This window comes from Girardinichthys multiradiatus, chromosome Y (assembly GCF_021462225.1).
Source record: "Girardinichthys multiradiatus isolate DD_20200921_A chromosome Y, DD_fGirMul_XY1, whole genome shotgun sequence".
Lineage (NCBI taxonomy): Eukaryota > Metazoa > Chordata > Actinopteri > Cyprinodontiformes > Goodeidae > Girardinichthys > Girardinichthys multiradiatus.
The window spans coordinates 5,440,599-5,464,752 of record NC_061818.1 but is presented as its reverse complement, the minus strand read 5'-3'; the positions used below and the strand labels follow the sequence as shown (position 1 = coordinate 5,464,752).

The window sequence follows — 24,154 nt, the reverse complement described above, 5'->3', positions numbered from 1 at the left end:
AGCAATATCATTTTACATTAGTGTTTAGTCACTAATCTCCCAATCCTTTCATGTTGAAAATGAAACAACCCCCCTACACCGTGTCAACAGAACCTGTTGTATTTATTGTGTCACACTGACCGGAAGAACTGAAACTGTATTCTGATCCGTCTCTGTTCTGTCACTAACACGGCCAGTGAGTAAACAGGCTTTGTCAGGTTCCTCCCTTCACTTGGCATGTTGCAGTACAGGTTTATGCTCAGCCTAACCAGTAGTATCGAGCTCAGTTTCAGGCTTCAATGTGGCTCCTATGTTTCTGGAAGTCTGCAGAAGTACGTGACGTTTTCATCATTTAAGGATTTGACAGATGGGGCAGTCTGAAGCCCGATCGTGTAGTCGTGTTGGGCAGGTGAGTGCTCCAGCTTCAACTTTACCATACCCTGCTGATCAGAGAAGTATCCAGAGTATTTTACACTAAAGCCTCTTCCGTGTTTTTCCTGTTTTCCTTCTAGGCATTTTCGTTGATGGCAGGCTTGCCAGCCCTGTGGATCGTAGTGCTGTCCCTGCTGCAGACGGGCCAATGTTTTGTCCATTACCAACAAGCACCAGGTAAAGCACTTTTCTTCTCACGCAACACTAGCACACACAGGACTCTGAGTAGGGAAAGAAAAATACTCCTCACATTACTGATCCTCACATTACTGATCCTGATCTTGCTATTCCGGAAGGGATGAATGGAAACTGGGTGAAGATTACCTGATGATAGCAGAGGAATATATAACCTGTCTGTACTTTCCCTCTATGTTTAGTGAGGACAACTGAAGGTGACTGAAGCTATACTAAACACAGATGGGCAATGACTAGAACACATTTCAAGTAGTCAGACTGCTGAGTTCCTGCAACATCTAAAAAATACACCCCTAATTCCAATAAAGTTGGGATGTTGTGTCAAACGTGAATAAAAACAGAATACAATGATTTGCAAATCCTCTTCAACTTATATGCAATTGAATTCATTACAAAGAAAAGATATTTAATATTCAAACTAATAAACTTTGTTTTTTTTGCAAATATTCGCTCATTTTGAATTTCAGGCAGATATTCAAAGTACTGTACAATAAAGAGAAAGACCACCTTTAAACACACAATTAAACAGTTTTATGTTCAAACAATATAAAACAGCATAAAAGTCAACCAAAAACAACTAATATAAAAATGACAAAAAAAAAAAAAAAACATCTCACAGGGTGTCAAATGCCAGGGTAAAAATAAGGATATTACAAACAGACGGAGAAGATCTCTGTCTAATTTCCAAGGTCAGATCATTCCACGATTCAGGAACTGTTACAGGAAAAGCACGGTCTCCTCCTCGTTTACAGTCCGAGAAACAGTGAGGAGCAGCTGGTCAGCTGACCTAAGAGAATATACGGTGGGTGTGTAAGGCTGCAACAGTTCAGAGAGATAGGATGGGGTGAGGCAATGGAGAGCTTTAAAGGCAAATAAAATAATTTTAAAAGAGACCCTAAAAGGGAAGGGAAGCTAAAATGGGGGAAATGTGCTCAAACTTCTGAGTCGTGATCAAAACATTTATTTAACTGCTTACTTTAGATCAGCTTCTGTAGGGAAGTTCAGTTTGTAGTAAAGAAGTATTCACACCCCTTCATCACACTGCAGCTGTTAAAACCTCATTTGGCTTTAGTTGGTTTCAGAAATCCTGTAGTCTGTAATCCCTCAGCAAGTCCAGGTGTTAAGTATGTGATCCCTGGTCTTTTGGGGTGAACTCCAAATCCTTTCAAAATTCATAAAAACAATGGAAGTTTCATACGTAACTGTTTTGGTTGTATGTAGTTATTTCTTGTGTACTGTGTTTGAGAAGATCATTTTTGTCCCGTTTAGTTCCTTCTGTGTTTATATATGTTTTTGTGAGTCACTCTCCCTCAACTGCCTGCTTAGTTCCTTCCCCAGCTGCTCTACATTCCCTCGATTAGTCATACCTGGCTCTCATGCCGCTCATCAACCCTCCCAGTAGTTAAAACCCTCCCAGTTTCCTCACTTGCTTGCCAGATTCTTCTGTTTTCTGGTGTCAGGTTCTTTCATGCCAGTTTTCCTGTGCTCCTGTTGCTTTGCCGTTTTCCAGTCAGTTATTTCCCTGGTTGTCCTGTGCCAGCTCCTCATGTTCTTTAAGTCTGTCCTTTAATAAATAATAAATATTCATTGCAACCAAATTGTTCCACTTTTGTCTTGTCAGTACACAGAATATTTTCCCAGAAGTCTTGGGAATCTTTAAGATTTTTGGGTAAAGGTGAGACGGCCCTTTGTATTCTCTTTTGGCCAGCAGTGGTTCTGGCTGTGGAGCTCTCCCATGGAGGCCTTTTCTGCCCAGTCTCTCTTTCTTATCATTGAATCATGACCTCTGACTAAACAAATTCCGCTGATCTGAGAATACTCAGACCTGTTTGTGAAGTTAAAGAAGGGGGGTAATCACTTTTTCACAGGGTCAGGCTGGTATGGCTGTCCTTTTTCCCATGAAATCGTCATTATTGCATTTACTCAGGTTATCTTTATCCAATATTAAAATGTGTTTGATGATCTAAAAGTGTGACCACAAAGGAAATATTTCCTTCACCCCTGGAGCACTGATAAGTACATCAAGATGAGCGTTGTTCCTTGTGCAGTTCAAGGTCCTCAAAAATGAGAGCTTCATTCTTCACCACACCAGATTTAGCAATCAGCATATGTGCTCGACAGCCATGAGTTTGGTAAGCTTGCTTTTTCGTTTTCCTTCACTGATCTAAAAATGTCCTGAATCCTGCAGGAGGTCCAGTGTTTTTGGCTGGCCAGTCAGCAGCATCCTTCATGTCTCGTGCCTTGCTCTATAACCAGTGGGACTTTGAGATGGTGGTGCAAGGCAACTTGGAGAGGGAGTGCCAAGAAGAGCTGTGCAGCTATGAGGAGGCCAGAGAGATTTTTGAGAATGATATGGATACGGTAAAGCTGCTGAGAGTTCATTTAAATGCCATGCCAGAAATAAAATTAAACAGGACTTTAAACTCCTGAGATCTTCTACTGCTGCATTTATTTTGCATTTATTGAAATGTTTTATTATCATTTTGCTTTTATAAGTTATATTTGTAATACTTATAATTAACAAAATTTCCAAATTGTGCAAAACCACTGCATCATTTTCCATATATTTTTCCTTATATTTTTCAGCCTACCTCTCAGAGTTTTACATTCAGGAACCGCCTGAATGAACCACCTTGTTATAAAGTCATTATGAGCCAGTAGATGCAGTGTGGAAGCTATAGGTAAAAACTGGATACTGCACCTTGTTAGTTTAGAGTAACATCAGTACACATTCAGCCCTGTAATGAGATGCTTGAATGATTCTTAGTGTAATAAAGATTCTTTAAGAAACCTGCCTTCAAAGGAAACTAGAGGAATTATTCAATCCAGGCCTAATGTGGAACAGAACTCTGCATACAGGTTTACTTAGCGCTCCTACAGGATTACTTAGTGTCAAGTACCAGCTGTTCAAAGTTTTGGTCTTGGTCTTGATTAGCTCTTGACTACATTTTACTTGGCCATGTCTGGCTGGGCTTCAGACGTTCTGGACAAGACTACAGCTGCAACATTTACTGTAAGTTAGAATGAAACTATTGGCTGCATCTAAATGCACCCAGTCAAGTTTTTCACTTTAAAAACTTTAAGGCTGCTTCCTGTGCCCTTGCATGCTAAGAATGCAAAGATGCGAGAGACCAGAAAACAAGAGGAAGAAACATTTTGCAGTGTAAATATATACAGGTCCTTCTCAAAATATTAGCATATTGTGATAAAGTTCATTATTTTCCATAATGTCATGATGAAAATTTAACATTCATATATTTTAGATTCATTGCACACTAACTGAAATATTTCAGGTCTTTTATTGTCTTAACACGGATGATTTTGGCATACAGCTCATGAAAACCCAAAATTCCTATCTCACAAAATTAGCATATTTCATCCGATCAATAAAAGAGAAGTGTTTGTAATACAAAAAACGTCAACCTTCAAATAATCATGTACAGTTATGCACTCAATACTTGGTCGGGAATCCTTTTGTAGAAATGACTGCTTCAATGCGGCGTGGCATGGAGGCAATCAGCCTGTGGCACTGCTGACGTCTTATGGAGGCCCAGGATGCTTCGATAGCGGCCTTTAGCTCATCCAGAGTGTTGGGTCTTGAGTCTCTCAACGTTCTCTTCACAATATCCCACAGATTCTCTATGGGGTTCAGGTCAGGAGAGTTGGCAGGCCAATTGAGCACAGTGATACCATGGTCAGTAAACCATTTACCAGTGGTTTTGGCACTGTGAGCAGGTGCCAGGTCGTGCTGAAAAATGAAATCTTCATCTCCATAAAGCTTTTCAGCGGATGGAAGCATGAAGTGCTCCAAAATCTCCTGATAGCTAGCTGCATTGACCCTGCCCTTGATAAAACACAGTGGACCAACACAGACCATCACTGACTGTGGGTACTTGACACTGGACTTCTTCCTCCAGACTCTGGCACCTTGATTTCCGAATGACATGCAGAATTTGCTTTCATCCGAAAAAAGTACTTTGGACCACTGAGCAACAGTCCAGTGCTGCTTCTCTGTAGCCCAGGTCAGGCGCTTCTGCTGCTGTTTCTGGTTCAAAAGTGGCTTGACCTGGGGAATGCGGCACCTGTAGCCCATTTCCTGCACACGCCTGTGCACGGTGGCTCTGGATGTTTCTACTCCAGACTCAGTCCACTGCTTCAGCAGGTCCCCCAAGGTCTGGAATCGGCCCTTCTACACAATCTTCCTCAGGGTCCGGTCACCTCTTCTCGTTGTGCAGCGTTTTCTGCCACACTTTTTCCTTCCCACAGACTTCCCACTGAGGTGCCTTGATACAGCACTCTGGGAACAGCCTATTCGTTCAGAAATTTATTTCTGTGTCTTAACCTCTTGCTTAAGGGTGTCAATAGTGGCCTTCTGGACAGCAGTCAGGTCGGCAGTCTTACCCATGATTGGGGTTTTGAGTGATGAACCAGGCTGGGAGTTTTAAAGGCCTCAGGAATCTTTTGCAGGTGTTTAGAGTTAACTCGTTGATTCAGATGATTAGGTTCATAGCTCGTTTAGAGACCCTTTTAATGATATGCTAATTTTGTGAGATAGGAATTATGGGTTTTCATGAGCTGTATGCCAAAATCATCCGTAATAAGACAATAAAAGACCTGAAATATTTCAGTTAGTGTGTTTTTCTGACTGTCCAATGAGTGAGTTAAGTCCTCCACCTCCATCTGTCTCCTCGCTCATTCTGGCTGCAGCTGAAGCAAAGTTAGTTCATGTTTCGCTGGCTGTATGTAAGGAGTTGTCTGCTTTATCTGTTTAACTTGTTACCACCTTGTTAGATTTATTGCTAAAGGACATGTAGTTGAGAGTCTGCTTACATACATGTTTGGTTTAACCTCAATGTTGTGGCAGTCCACCTAGCTAGAAAATGTACTGGCACCAGTGCAACCAGTTAGTCTGAAGCCCTCTTACCGGTTAGCTTGCTAATAAACTGTGACAGGTAGATTATCTTTGAATGTTTGCAGCAACAACTATATTATTATGATCACAGCAATGGTCTTAAAAATGGTCTCACATTGGATTTGTCTTGGACTGGTCTTGTTAGGTGGTCTTGGCTACACCATTAGGGTTACTTATGTATTGGTAACATATTGTGTTTGCTTAGTTCCTTTCTGAATGTTCTTCTTTCAAGCTGATCTGTTAGAAAGTGTTTCTGTCTGTGCTCGACACAACAGTTTTAAGTACAGATAAGTAAACCAAATACCCCCTTGCTCCTAGATACAGCACCTTAGAAAAGTATTTATATCCTGTGAACTTTTCCACGTTTTGTCGTGTGACAGCCACAGACTTCAAAGTGTTTCATTTGGGATTTTATGAAAGGTGTGGCATGCATTTGTACCAAGCTTCCTTTAATCTGACCCCATTCAATAACATCCAGTGCCAACCACTGCCTATAGAAGTCACCTAATCAGTAATTGCAGTTCATCTGTGTGTAACTGAATCTGAGTCTAACTGCAGATGTTCTGTTTCTGGCCTCAGAGGTTTGTTGGAGAACATTAGAGAACACACAGCATAAAGACGAAGGAACACAGCAGACAGTTCAGGGAGATAGTTGTGGAGATGTTTAAAGGAAGGTTAGGTTTTAAAGCAACATCCCAAGATTTGGACATCTAATAGAGCTCTATTCAATCCATCATCTGAACACTGAGAGAGGATGGACCAAGTCTAGCAGAAGGATGTCAATTTTAACTTAAAGCCATTGTTGAAAAAAAGCCTTAAGGAGTCCTGTTTGCAGTTTGCCATAAAGAGGACACAGCAAACATGTGAAGAAGGTGCTCTGCTTGGATAAAATCATCACTGAACTTTTTGGCCCATTTGAAAAACATTTTGTGTGGCGAAAACTAACACTGTGCATCACCTGAATACAAAAGCCCCAGGGTGAAACATAAACCCCTTTTCCACCGGAAATACCAGGATTTAAAGCCCCAGGATTGTGATGGCAGATTAATTTTGTGGGGATGCTTTTCTTCAGTAGGAACGAGAAGCTGGTCAGAGTTAATGGGAAGATTACTGGAGCTAATAATGAGGACTTCTTGGAAGAAAATCTATTGAGAACTAAATCCGTAAAGCTAAAAAGCTATGTGTGGTGAAAAACTACTAGCCCTCTTTACTCAGACCACATGCCATGAAACATGGTGGAGACAGCAACAGCAGCATTTTTTTTTTGCTGGATGACCCTTGAGATCACTGTCCAGAGACCCTAACCTTACAGTCAGAAATTCTCTCAATGTCTGTAGCAGGTAGAAATGTACCCTAAAAGATATGCAGCTAAAGATGGATATGGAATATTTATTCAGGCGTGAATAAAAATGTCCCAAGAAATAAACTAAAGTTTATGGCTGTAAGATGACAAAATGTGAAAAAAAAGTTTCAAAAGGTGTTTTTACATAGTTCCACGACCTTAACATCTGGAAGCCATGAAAGGCACGTTGATGCAATCCTCTAGATTGCATCAATGCGAAATCAAGAAATCAACCCTCAGAAAAGTATTGAAGACCACTGTAAAATGTTACAGGAAAGCCTGGCAACTTGGAAGAAGGATATGATATTTGAGTGAATGTAAATCAGACACCACTTTATTAAACAGTTGTTTTCTTCTTTTTGCAGAACATCTTTTGGAATAACTATGTAAAAAATCAAGGTAAGAAAAACGCTAATTCTTTATTCTTTTATGCATACTTTTAGGTAGTAAATTTACAACATTTAAGTGTGAGTAAAAAGAAGAGGACAAATTTATTCTCACAGCACTGAAGGTAACAACACAGTCCTGGAAGAGTTTACAATCAGCAAGTTCAATTTCATTCGGTTCGGTTTCTTTTTGTAGCTCTAATTCACAATCAGCGTCATCACAAAACAGGTCCAGTTCATTTCCAGTTGTACATTATTACTTTTATTTATAAAGGGAATCTCATTGAGACATGAGTTCTCTTTACTAGGGAGACGTTTTAGAATATTTGTTAAACCTTGTACAGAACAACAAGCCAGGACTTGCATAATAGTACATAATTAAGCAAGATTGAAAAATTCAAGAACAAGACCAAGAGCTTTCTGACATTGTTTCAAGATTTTAAATGAAATCACCCAAAGAAATCCAACAGTTTCAGCTCCTGTTCAAGATGATTCCAGGTTAAAGGTGCAGAGTAGTGACTGTTTTTCTTAACTAACCGTTAAGTGTCAGGACTGGGTGTGAAGAATCATTCACCAGAAGTTTACTCTTTCAAGCCAATAATGGGCCGTGGCTGAGTATCCGAATAAATCTTTGACTGATTCATTGAATATTAGGGGAATGTTAAAACACTCAGGAAATCCGGAGAAATCTTAGGGAAGCTTGGGTGGCTTAAAACCATGGTTGGATGAATGTGATTCATGACCCATCAGACTGCTCTACACCTCCACCCTGATCAATGCAATTTTCAACATCTTTTACACATAAAAAAAATAAATACAGAAGGCATTCTGGTCAGATGAGACCAAAATAGACCCTTTTGGTATAATTTCCAAATGCAGAATCATGGTTTTCTTTAGCAGGGACAAGAAAACTGGTCAAAGTGATTGGTAAAGATGGATGGAAGAAAACCTGTGGAGGTCTTGACATACCTCTTTGTGTCCATGTAAAACATGCCACTTGGACATCCTAGACCAGGATGACCCTATTTACACTATTTTTATCGCAGCTAAACAACCGCAGTCCACTCAGAGATTCACAATTTAAAATTAAGCTTCATGGGAGGTGTTAATTTGCTGGTTTCTACCTTATCTACTTAGAGGAAGAGAAGAAGAAAAGTACTGACAAGAAAGAGTAAAAAGATTTCTTACCAGAAAGTTTTTGTATCCTTGTTTCCTCTGGGAGAAATAGTTTCCAGTGGAGAAACAGCAGCAAATCTGTCCTCATTGTATTTCTATAAAGAGGCTTGTTGTTGTTTTTCTTCTTCTGCTTCTGGTCTAATCAACTGTCAGCGAGGACAGCCAACACAATCACAAAATCTGGGCAGCATGCTTATGTCCGCAGAGCTCCTAGTGGGTGGGCACACAATGAAGAATTCAAACAATGATTTCATTTATTTAGAGAAAAAGCTATCCAAACCAACCTGGCTTTGTGTGGAAATATAATGACCCCATTTGTTAACTCGCAAATTACCTATGATCAACCACATTTCTGTGTTTATTTTTTACAAGTACTCCTAGCTGTGATTACTGCCTGGCCGGTAGAAATAAGAAATCAGTCTTGATGATCCCTAAGCCTTCTGGAAAATAATCTGTGGACTGACGAGAAAAAATAGAACTTTCTGGCTGCCGTTACATCTGGTGTTTCAGTAAGAGAACATCCAACCCACAGTCAAACATGGTGGTGGCAGTGTGATGGACTGGAGCTGCTTTGCTGTTTCAGGACCTGAAAGACTTGCAGTAACTGATGGAAACATGAATTCTGCTCTCTAGCAGAAAATCCTGAAGGAAAATGTCCTGCCAGGTTGTCACCTTAAGCTCAAGAGAACCTGAGTTTTGCAGCAGGACAATAATCCAAACCCATCAGCAAGTCCACCTCCGCAAGGCTCTAAATGAAACCCCAAAATGAAGCTTTTGGCGTGGCCTAGTCAAGGCCTGGATTTAAATATAAACAAGATTATGTGAATGACCTTAAACATGCTATTTGTCTGAATTAAAATAATTCTGCTAAAAAGAGTGGTCATAAAATTCATCCAAAGTGATGTTAAAGACTTGTTAAAAGTTAGAGCAAACACTTGATATTGGTGGAACAACCAATGATTAGATTTACAGGGGAATTACTTTTTCACATAGGGGCAGCTTGATGTGGATGGCTGTTATCCTTTTGTAAAATAAATCATTTGGGTTTGGGGTCACATTATCTTTGTCTAATCTTTGAATTAGTTTCACAACCTGAAACATTTAGTGTCCCAATGAAGCAAAAACAGAAGAAATATGTAAGGGTCCATATACTTTCTTACAGCATTGTACAGAAGAGCCACAACTACTAAAACCTTGGACTAAAGAAGCATGAACTGGAAACAAGGGAACACAGGAGAGAACTAAAGATACGACAAGAATCAGGCAAAATGCAACTGAATCTTTGGACTTATATGTGCAGAAGAAGTTGATGAGGAGTTTATTGCTGAAATACCTGTCATTATAAAGGAGCAATGGGCAAAATGCATTGTAAACAAAAAATGAGACCTTAAAGAGGTAAATGCATTTCTAGATAACAGAGTAAAAAACTGAGAAAAATATAAACCAAGATGCCATAAAGTAAGACCAGTGGTCAGAGTCAGAAACCATGAAGCAAAAACTGGATACCAATATTTATACAGTAAAATAATAAATTAAATAACAACAGGAAATCGTTTCCTTTTTACTTGTGTCTGTTAAAAACAGCTCAAATTAAGGGCCAAGTTCAATGTTTAGGTACCATTTTTGAAAACGTAACTTTTTTGAAAATGACATTTATTGAATTATTGACAAAAAGCTACATATTTTTAACACTATGTTTAGTCAGCTATCTCCTTAATGCCAGAACACTGACACTGTTGTAAGAAATGAGTCAAACATACAGCACAGTTTCTGCCATGATTCAAGCAGATCAGCTCAGCAGATTGCAGCCATGAGAGAAGTAGAATGAGAATATGTTTTCGTAACAAGCATTTTGTTTTTTGAAGAAAATATAACAAAGGTGGACGTTTCTGGGCTTGTGGCGGGAATCATGGCCATCGTAGTCACTGCTGTTATTGTCACAGTCCTTGGAGTCTACTGCTGCAAAAACAAGAAGAAACCTGAGTCGAGGTTGGGACGGTACGTTTACGTCTAACTGGGAAATATTAGAAATTTTATTTAACTGAAAATTCTGAGCAAATCTTTGATCATTAAAATTAAAAACAAAGTTTAAACACAGTTGACCCTGAAGTTTGGGAAGGATGTTATACCTGAAAGATTTTTATAATTATTAGAAATGTGTCGTTATCTAGGTAAATTACTTTTATTGTGGCAGCATAATATCACCCGGAATCATCAACAGATCAGCACTTTGTCTTCTCCTCTATTATTCCAGTTTTGGAGCATATAGCATAAAGTTCTATTACATACAGTACTATTACAGTACTATTTATCTCTAAATGGTACAGAGTCCTGGTCCCTCTCTATACTCTCTGTTCTTCTGCTCACCCCACAAGTTTTCTACAGGATTTAGGTCTTGACACTGAGATGGAGATGGAAGAAGGCTGTCAGATGAATCCTTTCCGTTGTTTATGGTTTGGATAATTATCCTGCTGAAGGACTTAATGACCCAAAAATCTACTTATATTTTCAAAGAGTTCATGGTGAAATGTACTCTAACGAGGTTTCCAAAGCATCACCGATCATTCACCTTACCTATAGGCCTAATTTACTTTTTCACATACAGGGGTTGGACAATGAAACTGAAACACCTGTCATTTTAGTGTGGGAGGTTTCATGGCTAAATTGGACCAGCCTGGTAGCCAGTCTTCATTGATTGCACATTGCACCAGTAAGAGCAGAGTGTGAAGGTTCAATTAGCAGGGTAAGAGCACAGTTTTGCTCCAAATATTGAAATGCACACAACATTATGGGTGACATACCAGAGTTCAAAAGAGGACAAATTGTTGGTGCACATCTTGCTTGCGCATCTGTGACCAAGACAGCAAGTCTTTGTGATGTATCAAGAGCCACGGTATCCAGGGTAATGTCAGCATACCACCAAGAAGGACAAACCACATCCAACAGAATTAACTGAGGATGCAAGAGGAAGCTGTCTGAAAGGGATGTTCTGGTGCTAACCCGGATTGTATCCAAAAAACATAAAACCACGGCTGCCCAAATCACGGCAGAATTAAATGTGCACCTCAACTCTCCTGTTTCCACCAGAACTGTCCGTCGGGAGCTCCACAGGGTCAATATACACGGCTGGGCTGCTATAGCCAAACCTTTGGTCACTCATGCCAAAGCCAAACGTCGGTTTCAATGGTGCAAGAATCGCAAATCTTGGGCTGTGGACAATGTGAAACATGTATTGTTCTCTGATGAGTCCACCTTTACTGTTTTCCCCACATCCGGGAGAGTTACAGTGTGGAGAAGCCCCAAAGAAGCGTACCACCCAGACTGTTGCATACCCAGAATGAAGCATGGGGGTGGATCGGTGATGGTTTGGGCTGCCATATCATGGCATTCCCTTGGCTCAATACTAGTGCTAGATGGGCACGTCACTGCCAAGGACTACCGAACCATTCTTGAGGACCATGTGCATCCAATGGTTCAAACATTGTATCCTGAAGGCGGTGCCGTGTATCAGGATGACAATGCACCAATACACACAGCAAGACTGGTGAAAGATTGGTTTGATGAGCATGAATGTGAAGTTGAACATCTCCCATGGCCTGCACAGTCACCAGATCTAAATATTATTGAGCCACTTTGGGGTGTTTTGGAGGAGCGAGTCAGGAAACGTTTTCCTCCACCAGTATCATGTAGTGACCTGGCCACTATCCTGCAAGAAGAATGGCTTAAAATCCCTCTGACCACTGTGCAAGACTTGTATATGTCATTCCCAAGACGAATTGACGCTGTATTGGCCACAAAAGGAGGCCCTACACCATACTAATAAATTATTGTGGTCTAAAACCAGGTGTTTCAGTTTCATTGTCCAACCCCTGTATCTATTGTATCACTCCAAACCCATCTGGAGTGTTTGAAGCACAAAAGTCCCAGTAGAGTTGGTCAAACTCCACGTTTATGTTTGTGATGGTAGGACAGAAAAAGCCGAGATCTGGAGATGTTTTCATCTCATTAACCATCCTCCTCACTACATTAGGTGGCAAGATAATGATCCAGCCTGTGGCTAAATGAGAAGTTCCCAGAAACTTAAATGAGCAAAGAATAAATTTAACAAATTTGTCAGTTGAATTGTATTTTAAAGGAATTATTAGGGGTACAAATAATTTTATCTGCAATGATTTGATAAAAACAATAGTGTTTTACTGTGGAATCATTTTCTTCATTAAATGAATGTACTCCAATAAAGGTAATGATGCTGCAATAAAAGATAAATTTTACTCGTCTTTGCCAGTGATCCAATAAATCTGTGTGTGTGTAGTGACCAAGCAGAAGTACTTGAGGCTGTTCTCCAGTTTATGCTTCATATAATGTATTTCTTAGCTCCACTAATCGGCAGCATTTCATTGGTTCAGAAAGTGAATTCATTTTTGTACTCGTACTCGTACTCGTCGTCTTCCGCTTTATCCGGGACCGGATCGCGGGGGCAGCAGATTCAGCAGAGACACCCAGACGTCCCTCTCCTCAGACACCTCTTCCAGCTCCTACGGGTGGAGCCCAAGGCGTTCCCAGGCCAGCCGAGAGACATAGTCCCTCCAGCGTGTCCTGGGCCGTCCCCTGGGCCTCCTCCTCCCGGTGGGACGTGCCTTGAACACCTCCCGAGGGATGCGTCCAGGAGGCATCCGGTATAGATGCCCGAGCCACCTCAACTGGCTCCTCTCGATGTGGAGGAGCAGCGGCTCTACCGGATGGCCGAGCTCCTCACCCTATCTCTAAGGGAGTGCCCGGTCACCCTACGGAGAAAGCTCATTTCAGCCGCTTGTATCTGGGATCTCGTTCTTTCAGTCATGACCCAAAGTTCATGGCCATAGGTGAGGGAAGGAACATAGACCGACCGGTAAATCGAGAGCTTTGCTTTTCGGCTCAGCTCTCTCTTCACCACAACGGACCGGCACAGTGCCCCCATTATTGCAGCAGCCGCACTGATCCGTCTGTCAATCTTCCGCTCCATTCTTCCCTCACTCATGAGATACTTGAACTCCTTCACTGGAGGCAGGAACTCCCCTCCAACCTGAAGAGGACAAGCCACCCTTTTCCGGTCTTCATCCCAGCCGCTTCACACTCGGCTGCGAACCGCCACAGCGCATGCTGTAGATCTTGGCTAGAGGGGGCCAGCAGGACCACGTCATCTGCAAAAAGAAGAGACGAAATCCACTGGTCCCCAAACCAGACCCCCTCCGACCCTTGGCTGCGTCTAGAAATCCTGTCCATAAAAGTTATGAACAGGACCGGTGACAAAGGGCAGCCCTGCCGGAGTCCAACATGCACTGGGAACAGGTCCGACTTAGTGCCGGCAATGTGGACCAAACTCCTGCTCCGCTCGTACAGGGACCGGATGGCCCCTAATAAAGGGCCCCCGATCCCATACTCCTGGAGCACCCCCCATAGGGCATCACGAGGGACACAGTCAAATGCCTTCTCCAGGTCCAAAAAACATATGTGAACCGGTTGGGCAAACTTCCATGAACCCTCGAGTACCCTGTAGAGGGTATAGAGCTGGTCCAGTGTCCCACGGCCGGGACAAAAACCACACTGCTCCTCCTGAAGCTGAGGTTTGACTATCGGCCGGACTCTCCTCTCCAATACCCTGGCGTAGGCCTTACCAGGGAGGCTGGTAAGGACTAAAATAGTCAGACAAAGAGTGGTTCAAGAATCCGTCATGAGGACTAAAATATAGAGGCACGTGACGTCACCGGTCCCCGGCTCTGCCGGGGTCCCACCCTGGAGCCAGGCCTGGGGTCGGGACTCGCCGGAGAGCGCCTGGTGGCCGGGTTGCTCCTCATTGGACCCGGCCGGGCCAAGCCCGAACGAGAGACGCGAGTGGTAAGGGCCCACCACCCTTACCACCACCCTTACCACTCCAATTTATTTTTGTCTGATTTAAAAATCATCATTTGTTTCAATCGGGCCAATATTTACTTTAAGGGCCACTTTATGTAACAAAACTATTGTTTTACTGGTCGCTTTTCTCAGTTCTGTACTTGATTTTTGTTTTATGTTTTTGTCCTGCTCCAGTGCTCCAGTAAGAATGGCAGAAGATGGGCGCCCAGTTCCGGAGTCGGTGCCCCTGTCTGCAGTGGTGATCCCACCTCCACCTTTGCCCAGCTACAACGAGGCTTTGAACAGCAGTGGGCAGCATGATGCCCCACCACCACCTTATTCAGGGTAAGTGGGGTGGTCAACATGCACAGATGTTCAGTATTTTCAATTAATCCCTCAGATGGATCCAGGTCAGTGTTGATGGCTGCCCACGTAACAGCTGATTAGTTCAAAGACAATAAGAATCAGCAGCTGCAGCAGGTGGTTCCATTTCGTTTACAATAACGTTTATGACAATAAAACATCTCTGTAGTCATGATAAACAGTAGGAAATTTGTCTTCAGGTGTTCAGCTAGTTTCCTTTTATTTACTCACAGTATTGCAGTGTAGAAGAAATATGTATATGGAGTGCAGTTAAAAAAAAATTTCTTGTTGCTTCATACAGCAGGGCGTTCTGAAAGCAACCCCTCTAAGCTCCCTCTGAACATTTAAAGAAGTGATACGCCTGACAGAGATGAAGTTATGATGCTCTCGAAAATTAAAGTTAAGTAAACAAATCCGGCCTCAGTTGAACTATGAGTCCAAAGAAAGCAAACAGTTCCTTTGTTGAATGTCTCCTGTAGGTAAATTATTTGAATATTTGAAACCCTGGCAAAGTACAGGGAACCCCCTGCAGGAGTTAATTCAGAAACACTTTCACAGATCCAACAACTGGTGAGTTAATCAGCTGTTGTGGTCACAGCAACATGCTGGATTTTCAGTGGAGAAACTATGCCACCTGGTGTACGTTGGACCGATCTCATCAGACAGACAGTCTGCTTGTTGAAGTCTACCTCTAGAACCTTTTCTGTCATGTTGGTGTTTTTTAAAAGACTCAAATGCAGAGCGGAGCAATAATCGGTTTCAATGGATTTAATGAAAAAATACAAAACTTACAAGGTGAAGTCAAACAGCCCTGGGAACACAAAGCAACAAAGGCCTGGAGTTGACAGCCATAGAGCAGGCAGCACACAGGGTAACAGGTTTGACATCAGGGTGGAAATCAGGAGGAAGCACAGAGTCCACCAAGTTCTTTGTATTTTTGAGCAAATTATAATTGTTTTTTTTTAAAGAGCTGATTACAGTCCTCCAGGATAATCCTGGAAGAAAACCTATTAGAGTCAGCAGACGCTTTGAGACTGTGGTGGAGGTTCACCTTCCAATAGGACAACCACCCTAAAAATACAACCAGAGATACAATGAGGTGGTTTAGATTAGAGTCCAGACCTAAATGCTACTGAGTATCTCTTATAAGACATGAAAGCTGATGTTCACAGATGTCCTCCATCTATTTTAACTGAGCTTGAGCTGTTTTGCAAAGAACAATGGGAAAAAATTTAAATCTGTAGATATGCAAAACTAATAGACATACCATGAAGCCACATTCCACATACAACCAGCTGGAGCTGCAGGTGAGGCTACAGAGTACTGACTCAGGAAGGCTGAATACAAATATGCGCCACAGTCTTCAGATTTGTATCTGTCAAACATGCAAAAAACATCTAGCATTTTTCTCCCATTTCACAATTCTTCACTTCTTTGTGTTGGTCTGTCTGATAACGCCCCAACAAAGCACATAGAAATTTGGTTGTAGTATAAATGTAAAAAACTCACTTATCTCAATTTAATTTCATAAAACAGTTCCAATTAATATGACTTATTAAAATCTAAATATAAAGTTTGTCCATCTAAAATATTCTAATCAGTTTACAGTTAAAAAGACGCTCTGCAGACAAGCTGCAACAACTCACTGACAGACATCAGTCTTAGCTTTAAAAGGCTTACTATTGTTGCCAGAAAGCGGCTAGGAATATGGGACATCTCTTGGTCTCGTCTCATTTACCTGGGAGTCATTTCTCGTGTTCTGTTTGTGCTCAGTGTAGTGCTATGACTGAAGGTAATGTTTTTCTACACCCCCAAACAAGTTAAATATCAAGAATAGAATTCCTTGCCACACTAAATATAAGGTATATTCACTGAAAAGCCCTGTTGACTTGGTGCACATGGGTAAAACTAAAACAGAGAGTTACAAAGGTGGATTTCAGAATGTAAAAGTAATATTTAGAATATAGATAAGAGATCTCCTGGGGATAGACACTTTAACACAGCTGGTCATGATATTTGTTTCTTAAAATCTCAAGGTATTGAAATTGTGTCTGCTCTGGAAAAAAAAGGGGTGATACAGAAAGACTCCTGTGTAAATCATTGTTCATTGAGTGTTGCTGACTGAATTTTGACATTATCATTTGTGAATGTGCTAACAGCAGCATTTAGCCAAAAAGCCTCTACCTTGCCCACATTAAAGGAAGAAGAAAGATTACGCAGTGCTGGTTACCTCTTTTAAAAGGTTCTCTTGAACAGTGGACCCTTAGATTTTACTTTGGAGTTCTACACACTGATCATTTTCCTAAAAGAACCCTGACTCATCGAGGTTGCTGTGGTATCGGGCACCAAGATGTTAGCAGTAGATCCTTTAGGTTCTGCAACTCATGGGATGGGGTCTCCACTAGTCAGACTTGTTTGTCCACACCATCCCACAGATACTCAATAGGATTAAAATCCAAGGACTTTGGAGCTCAAGTCAAGAAACTTTGCTTCTCAAGCAATACCTGAAGCATTTTTACTTTGTGGCAGGAAGAATTATCTTGCTGAAAGAGGCCACAGCCAGGTAGGAATACATTATCTATAAATGGGCATACACAGTCGGCAACACTGCTGATGAAGGTGGTCTGAGTCAAAGTAACAGACATGCGAACGCCAGAATCCAGGGTTCACTAGCAGAACACTGGCCAGAGCATCACACTGCTCCACTGGATGGCCTTTTTCTCGTTGTGCATCATGGTGTCATGTATTCCTCAGTGAATGATGCACTCACACCCTCCTGTCCACCTGATGTAGTAGAAAATGTAATTTTCCTGTCTTCCTGTCTCTGACCACAGGGGGGCACCATCGGAGCCTGCTGAACCAGGAGACAACTAATGAGAGAGGTGGCCCTGGCAGGAGCGTCTTCTTTCTCTATCTGATCGCGATCTGAGTGAACTTTGTTATCCCTTCTGTTTTCTGTTGCTTGTTTTGTCATGATGATTGTGTATTTATGTTGAAACACAGGTCCCAGGATGTGCCCTTCAGCTTAAAGAAAGTGCACACTGGAGTTCATGTGATGATTTTTGAGGAGGGTGGGGTTAACGTTTGGCGGTTCTGCTGTTCACCCCAAGAAAATGTGTGCCAAAAATAAAAATAAAAAAAGCCTCTCCCCGCCCAGTAAACAGTGAGATATTTTATAAAATAAATGTATGACAAAAGAAAACATGTGTCCAAGTCAATTGATTGTTGTCCAAGATATATTCACCTATATTTTGGAGGATGTGAAACCCACGATTCTCTACATGTTAAAATGCGTGTGTTGGCTCCTTGCCATGATATTTCCTCAGGGATGTAAATCTAAAGTCTTCCAACACATGTCAGAAACGCTGTGTTTGTGTGTGAGACAGAAAGGGGTGAACGCCAGCTCAGTCATTCCATTTCAGAAACATGGCGTCTTATGAAAAAAATGAGGGAAATAGCTGGAGTGTGCTGCAAGACAGCAGCAGCAGCAGAGCAGCTGTGAGGCTGACTCCAGACTCTGGCTTATCAAAGTAGCTGAAGAACACGCAGCATCTGCTCTGCGGCCCATCAACTCAACACAACAGACAATAGACAGTGAAATATATGAGGAGAGGGGAGGAGGTGCTCCTGGCTGCTGTTACTCCCCTCCTCCTCCCCTCACTTCTCCTCCCCATTCCTCCGAGTCTACAGGCTCGTCAAGCAGAGAAATAAACAGAATCGAGCGCTGAGGAGAGAGGACGGTCGTCCCTCCCCTCCCCCCCCACCCCCCCCTCTCTCTCTCTCTCGCTATCTGTCCATCTTCATCCAGCCTGTTCTTTTCATGGAGAGGAATTATCCCACTGCAGGATTTGGAGACCTAGGGACTGGGACGGGATGGAGTTACGACAGATCGGCGAAAGCAAGGTAAACGTGTGGTGGTGGGGAAGAGGGAGGTTTGAAACAATGCCGGTGTACAGAGCTGCCTGCACCGCTGCATTCAGCCAGAGATGTACAGTGCTGCTGCTGCCGCTTCATGGCCACCAGTCTCAGGTACAGCCAGCCGTATTGTCATCCAGGAAAGGGGAGGGGTATGGGGACTGTCTCTAACTAAAATGCATGGAATGCGATGGAAGGTTAACAGTAATCTGAAGACCAAGGAGAGGAGAAATATGAAGGGGGATGGGTGCTGGGACTGTAATAAAAATACAGAAATGACTTGCAGGTTCCATCACTGCATTGTCTCTGCTGCACCTTTGTCTTTCTTTATGGCTTCACCAGTGAATGGCAGGTCTCCCTGGCTGCTTGAGTGGAACGGCACTAATTAGATAGGTTCGAAATTAAAGCAGATTTACTGTCAGCCATGAGGGAAAGTAATGTTGGACACGGATCCCAGACAAGTGAACGAGAGCGCAGAGGCACGGCTGTCAATGATCTGAGTGGAGAACAGAAGTTCCCTGTCGCCGGAGCTCCTATGGTCATGCTGTTCGTGCCCAGGTGAGCGGAGCGGCTGGTGCTGAATGAACTGACTCAGCTGTAACGTAAAGGTGGGAACATTCTCCCTTATTAGTAAACAATACAATACAGTAATGTCACGTGACAGACGATGCGGTCCTGGACGTCACCTCGTTTAATCTCACTCGGTAGACTAACATTTCAACTATGTTCACACTAGTTTAGTGACTACTTTCGGCCCCTGCTCGAAGGACGCAGGTGCCTCTCAGCTGTCACCATGTTCCCCACGGTAGCAGAGAGGAGACGTTTTAATGGAGACTGGACAGGCACGTTAAAGGTTAAAATAACTAACGTAAGACTTTCTGTATCTGTGCTGTTAGGGAGAAGAGGGGCGACACAGAAAACGTCGCTTCCTTTTACGTCCACGCTGTCTCGAAAAGAAGCGCCCGGACGGCCTTGAGTCAGTTAGCATAGCTCCGTGTTAGCTTTTCTCCACGTTAGCGGTCGCCTTGACAACCACATCAGTCTTCCGTCAGACACTAAGGATTCCAGCGCTGCGAGCTGATTGGAGGGAGATTAACCACCCCAAACCTCAACTGTTCACGCATAACAGCTGTATGTATTAAAGGTTAAACGATTTATGTGGCGCAGCTATCCTAGCTTAATATGTCCTGTAGAAATCTTACATAACTATCGACGGTTGCAGTCTGTTTCCCCTGTGTGAACTATATCTATCATCAGGGGTACAACTTCTACCGTAATAACAGATGTGTGTGGGATAGTTTTTGATAAAAGATACTACTTATGTTCTTAAATTGAGTTGTAAGTTATAAGTTATAAAGGTCAAACGTGTTAAAGCTGCAATAAAATAAAAATTAAACTACAGTTCACATTATTGTGTGATTCTATGGAGGTTTAGTAGAAAGGTTTTGCCAAGTTATCGGTGCAGTAAAATAGACTTTTAGAGGTTTCATGTGTGTAAAAAAAATGTGGCCAATGTTTCCTTGGGGCATCTGTCCAGGAGACATTTAGATTAGATTTTACCTGTTGCTGAACAGTACAAGCAGAACATGTAGCAACAGCAACAGACTACTTGATATCTTGTGGAGATTGTGGATTTCTATAAAAAAAAAAGAGAAGATGGACAGCAGTTATACAGTTAGACAGCTGCTACTAATTCACTACAATCCTCCAGGTAATTTTGGACAGATTTATCTGGACCACTTTTCACAAGACCTGTTCAAAATTTTGTCCTCCCTCATAATTGGAAAAAAAAAAAATTCTAATTTAGAAGTCAGACATTTTAAACTATTAAATCAAGTATTTATTTATTTATTTTTACTACAAGGACATCTCACAAAGTTAGAATATCTTCACAAAGCTCAATATTCTTTGTCCCTCATTTCAGAAAGTGAAGCTCATAGATTACATAGATTAATTAATTCATCACAGAGTGAAATCTGTCAAGCCTTTAATGCTTGTAACTGTGATGATTATGGCTTCCAGGGAATTAAAACCCTGGAAGCCATAATCATTATCAAATGTTTCATAAAAAATTAGACTATTACATCAGATCAATACAAAATTATATTTTAAACCAACATTTCAGGTTCTGGTTTAGTGTTCAGGAAGTCCAGGTTGCTTGGATAGCAGCCTTCGGGTCATCTGCATTGTTGGTTCTGGTGTCTCTCATCTTCCTCTTGACAAAACTTCATAGATTCTCTATGAGGTTCAGGCCAGCTCAGTTTGCTGGCCAATCAAGCACAGTAACACCATGGTCACTGAACCAGCTTTTAGTACCTTTGGCAGTGTGGGCCGGTACCAAGTCTTGCTGGAAAATGAAACCAGCATCTCCATGAAGCTGAAGGAAGCATGAAGTGCTCTAAAATGTCCTGGTAGATGGTTGTATTGACTGTGGACTTCAGAAAATCCAGTGGACCAGAACCAGCAGATGACATTGCACCCCAAATCATCACTGACTGTGGAAACTTCACTCTGGACAAGCAATGTGGATTCTGTTCTTCTCCACTCTTCCTCCAGACTCTGGGACCTTGATTTCCTAATAAAATGCAAACTTTACTTTCATCTGATAAGAGGACTTTGGACCACTGAGCAGCGGTCCAGTTCTTTTTCTTTTCAGCCCAGATAAGACGCTTGTAACCCATGTGCAGTACTGGTCCATGTTTGGGACTGGTCTGTGCTTAGTGGCCCTTGATGCACTGACTCCAGCCCAATCCACTCCTTTTGAAGCTCCCCCAAATTCATGAATGGATTCTACTTGACAATCATCTCAAGGCTGCGGTTAACCCTGCTGCTGGTACACCATTTCCTACCACGCTTTCTTCTTCCACTCTGTGAAAAGCCAGCTTCTTTAACTATGACATTTTGTGGCTAACCCTTCCAGTGGAGGGGGTTAATGTCTGTTGGACAACTGGCAAGTCAGCATTCTCCCCACTATCATGTACGTCGTAATATTGAATTTATCAATTTAAAAAAAGTCAGTTTTAATTAATTTTATTTTCATGGAAAATGGGGCCCGACCAAGTGTGGAGTACCCAGAAATTAACATACCTTTCAGAAACGTGACATTTCGGTTTAAAATATTCGTTTTTTTATGGATTTATGTAATATAATTTTCTCAGACATCGATTTTTGGGTTTTCATTATCTGTAAGCCATAATTATTACAATTCAATTACAAGAAATAAAGGCTTAAAATGTGTAATGAATCTATATAATAAATAAGTTTCACTTTCTGCGATAAGGGACAAAAAACGCTGAACTTTTTCTGTGATCTTTCATTATTTATGTTAGGACCAGAGGCGACGTCCCACTGTGTGTGGGGGAAAAGACAGTGGCGGCTCTGGCATCAGTGGCACCCTGAATGACTCGCTCCTGACACACGGCCACTTCTCGACCAAACTACTGTTAAAAGAAACATTTGTGTCTCATCAGAAGCGTTCATTATCACTAACATTTATCTGTCTTTCATCGAGATAAAGTGATATTTTATGTATATATTTTTAGAACATTTCAGTCCAGCTTTGCCCAGTCTTTCAGTTCTTTTCTCATTCTAAGTTGGTAGTAACTCCAAGATCTTTTGTATTTTAAAATGAAGAATAAAGGCTTCATAAATCTCAAATTTTGTTTTGTAGAATCTCTGATTAGTGTAGAATAATGCATTTGAGGTCTGACCAGTCGAAATATGTAAGGCTTTTAACTAGACGTGGTCAAATGCAGTTCAAATTTCTTTAAAACATGACTTGGCCCATTGATATCGCACCAGTCATAAGCTGTGAATCAATTACCAACTTTAGCTTCATTAGCCACCTGTGCTGTTCAGCAGTATTTTCTTTACCAAGTTAATTACCAAGTTAGGGTACCACCTGATTATCAGGAATTAATAGCCAAACACCTCTGAGTCTCTGTCAGTTATTGTTTTATGGAGACCCATCTGGTGAGATGTGGGATTATAGAACAGTAGATGGAGTTTATTCAGACACTGGCTTTCTCAACCAGCAAGCCCTGCATATGTATATAGAATAAACACAAACAAGTTCTCTCCAAAGGCAAGAATTGTTTTACAGAATACTTCAACTTCAAGTTAAATTACTTCAGTCAACAAACTCTTTATCTACGCTATAACATTCATCTATACTACCAAGCACAATTAAGGAATAAGGAAAACTATACAATTAAATTTAGTTCAAAAATACTTTATTTATCCCAAAGGGAAAGTAAATGTTGTTCTAGCACATTTTATGCAGGTTTCTTCAAAGAGCCGTTGTAGATGCTGATGGCTGTGGGCAGGAAGGATCTCCTGTAGCGCTCCGTCTTACAGCAGATCTGAAGAAGCCTCTGACTGAAGACACTCTGTTGTTATACAACAGTCTCATGAAGAAGATGCTTAGGGCTCTCCATTTTATGAAGAATCCATTTTGGACAATTATTTTCAGAGGTTCTAGACTAGTCCCCAGAACAGAACCAGCCTTCTTTATCAGCTTGTTGAACTTTTAAAAATATTTCGCTCTGATGCTGCTACCTCAAGAAATGATGGCAGAAGAGGATACCCCTCCACAACAGACTTATGGAAGATTTAGAGCATCTTGCTGCAAACACTGAAGGACCTAAGCTTTCTCAAGAAGTGTTGTTTGCTCTGTCCCTTCTTGTAGATGGCTTTACAGTTGTGTCTTCACTCCAGCCTGTTGTCCAGATGAACAGGCATTTATACTTCTCCACCTCCTCACTTCTTCTACCATGATGGAAATAGCGTTTGACATTTTCCTGTTTCTCTTAAAATCTACAATCAGTTCCTTTGTTTTATGTACGTTCAGGATGAAATGATTGTTTTTACAACATGCCACAAAGCTGTCCACCAGTACTCGGCTTCTTGTCCATCTCTGATACACCAACGACTGCAGAATTGTCTGAATATTTCTGCTGATGACAGGAGTCTGTCTTGTACTGGAAGTCTGAGGTGTACAGAGTGAAAAGAAATGGTGAACGTACAGTCCCCTGTGGTGCTCCTGTGTTGCTGACTACCCGGTTGGATACACAACCCTTCAGTTTCACAAACAGTGGTCTGTTTGTCAGGTTGTCTTTGATCCAGGAGATTGTTGAGGCCTCCACGTGAGTTATCTGGGGTTTCTGACAAAGCAAATCAGGTAGAATTGTGTTAAATGCACTGGAGAAATCAAAGAACATGATCCTCACAGTGCTGCTGATGACTGGTTTTGTTGAAGAAGCTATAAGCAAACTGCAGGGGGTCCTGATTTATTGTTTATTGTTTGCTTACTCAAGTGGGCCAAAAGGAGTCTCTCTACGACCTTCATGATGTGGGATGTCAGGGCAACAGATCTATAGTCATTGATGACTGATAGGTGAGTTTTCTTTGGTACCAGAACAAAGCAGGAGGTCTCCTCAACATTGGAACCTTGTCCTGGGTCAGACTAAGATTGATCAGGTGCTGCAGAATCCTGGACAGATCTTCAGGACTCTGGGGCTGACACCATCTGGACCTGCAGCCTTATTCCGGTTAAGTTTTTCCAGCTGCCTCTTCATTTGACCT

At 41.8% G+C, this 24,154-nt stretch overlaps 2 protein-coding genes across 3 annotated transcripts in view; both read left to right on the top strand.

Annotated features, from left to right (window-relative positions):
* The first annotated feature begins 207 nt into the window (after positions 1-207).
* On the top strand, positions 208-17,858 carry LOC124864552 (transmembrane gamma-carboxyglutamic acid protein 2-like). Its single transcript, XM_047359376.1, has 7 exons — positions 208-388; positions 492-588; positions 2,795-2,967; positions 7,226-7,259; positions 10,288-10,420; positions 14,489-14,638; positions 17,491-17,858. The coding sequence occupies exons 1-7, from the start codon at positions 347-349 to the stop codon at positions 17,528-17,530; spliced, it is 669 nt and encodes a 222-aa protein (XP_047215332.1). The 5' UTR covers positions 208-346; the 3' UTR covers positions 17,531-17,858.
* A 584-nt stretch (positions 17,859-18,442) lies between these two features.
* The window catches only part of LOC124864545 (proline-rich protein 12-like), a 78,453-nt gene continuing 72,741 nt past the window's right edge, over positions 18,443-24,154 (top strand). Inside the window, exon 1 of one of the 2 annotated variants that reach the window (XM_047359362.1) lies at positions 18,443-18,559. In XM_047359362.1, the coding sequence (XP_047215318.1) occupies positions 18,477-18,559 (83 nt within the window). In that variant the 5' untranslated portion in view covers positions 18,443-18,476. Of the gene's footprint in view, positions 18,560-23,894; positions 23,967-24,154 lie in introns of those variants that run through there. The other variant, XM_047359364.1, reaches the window with a different exon arrangement.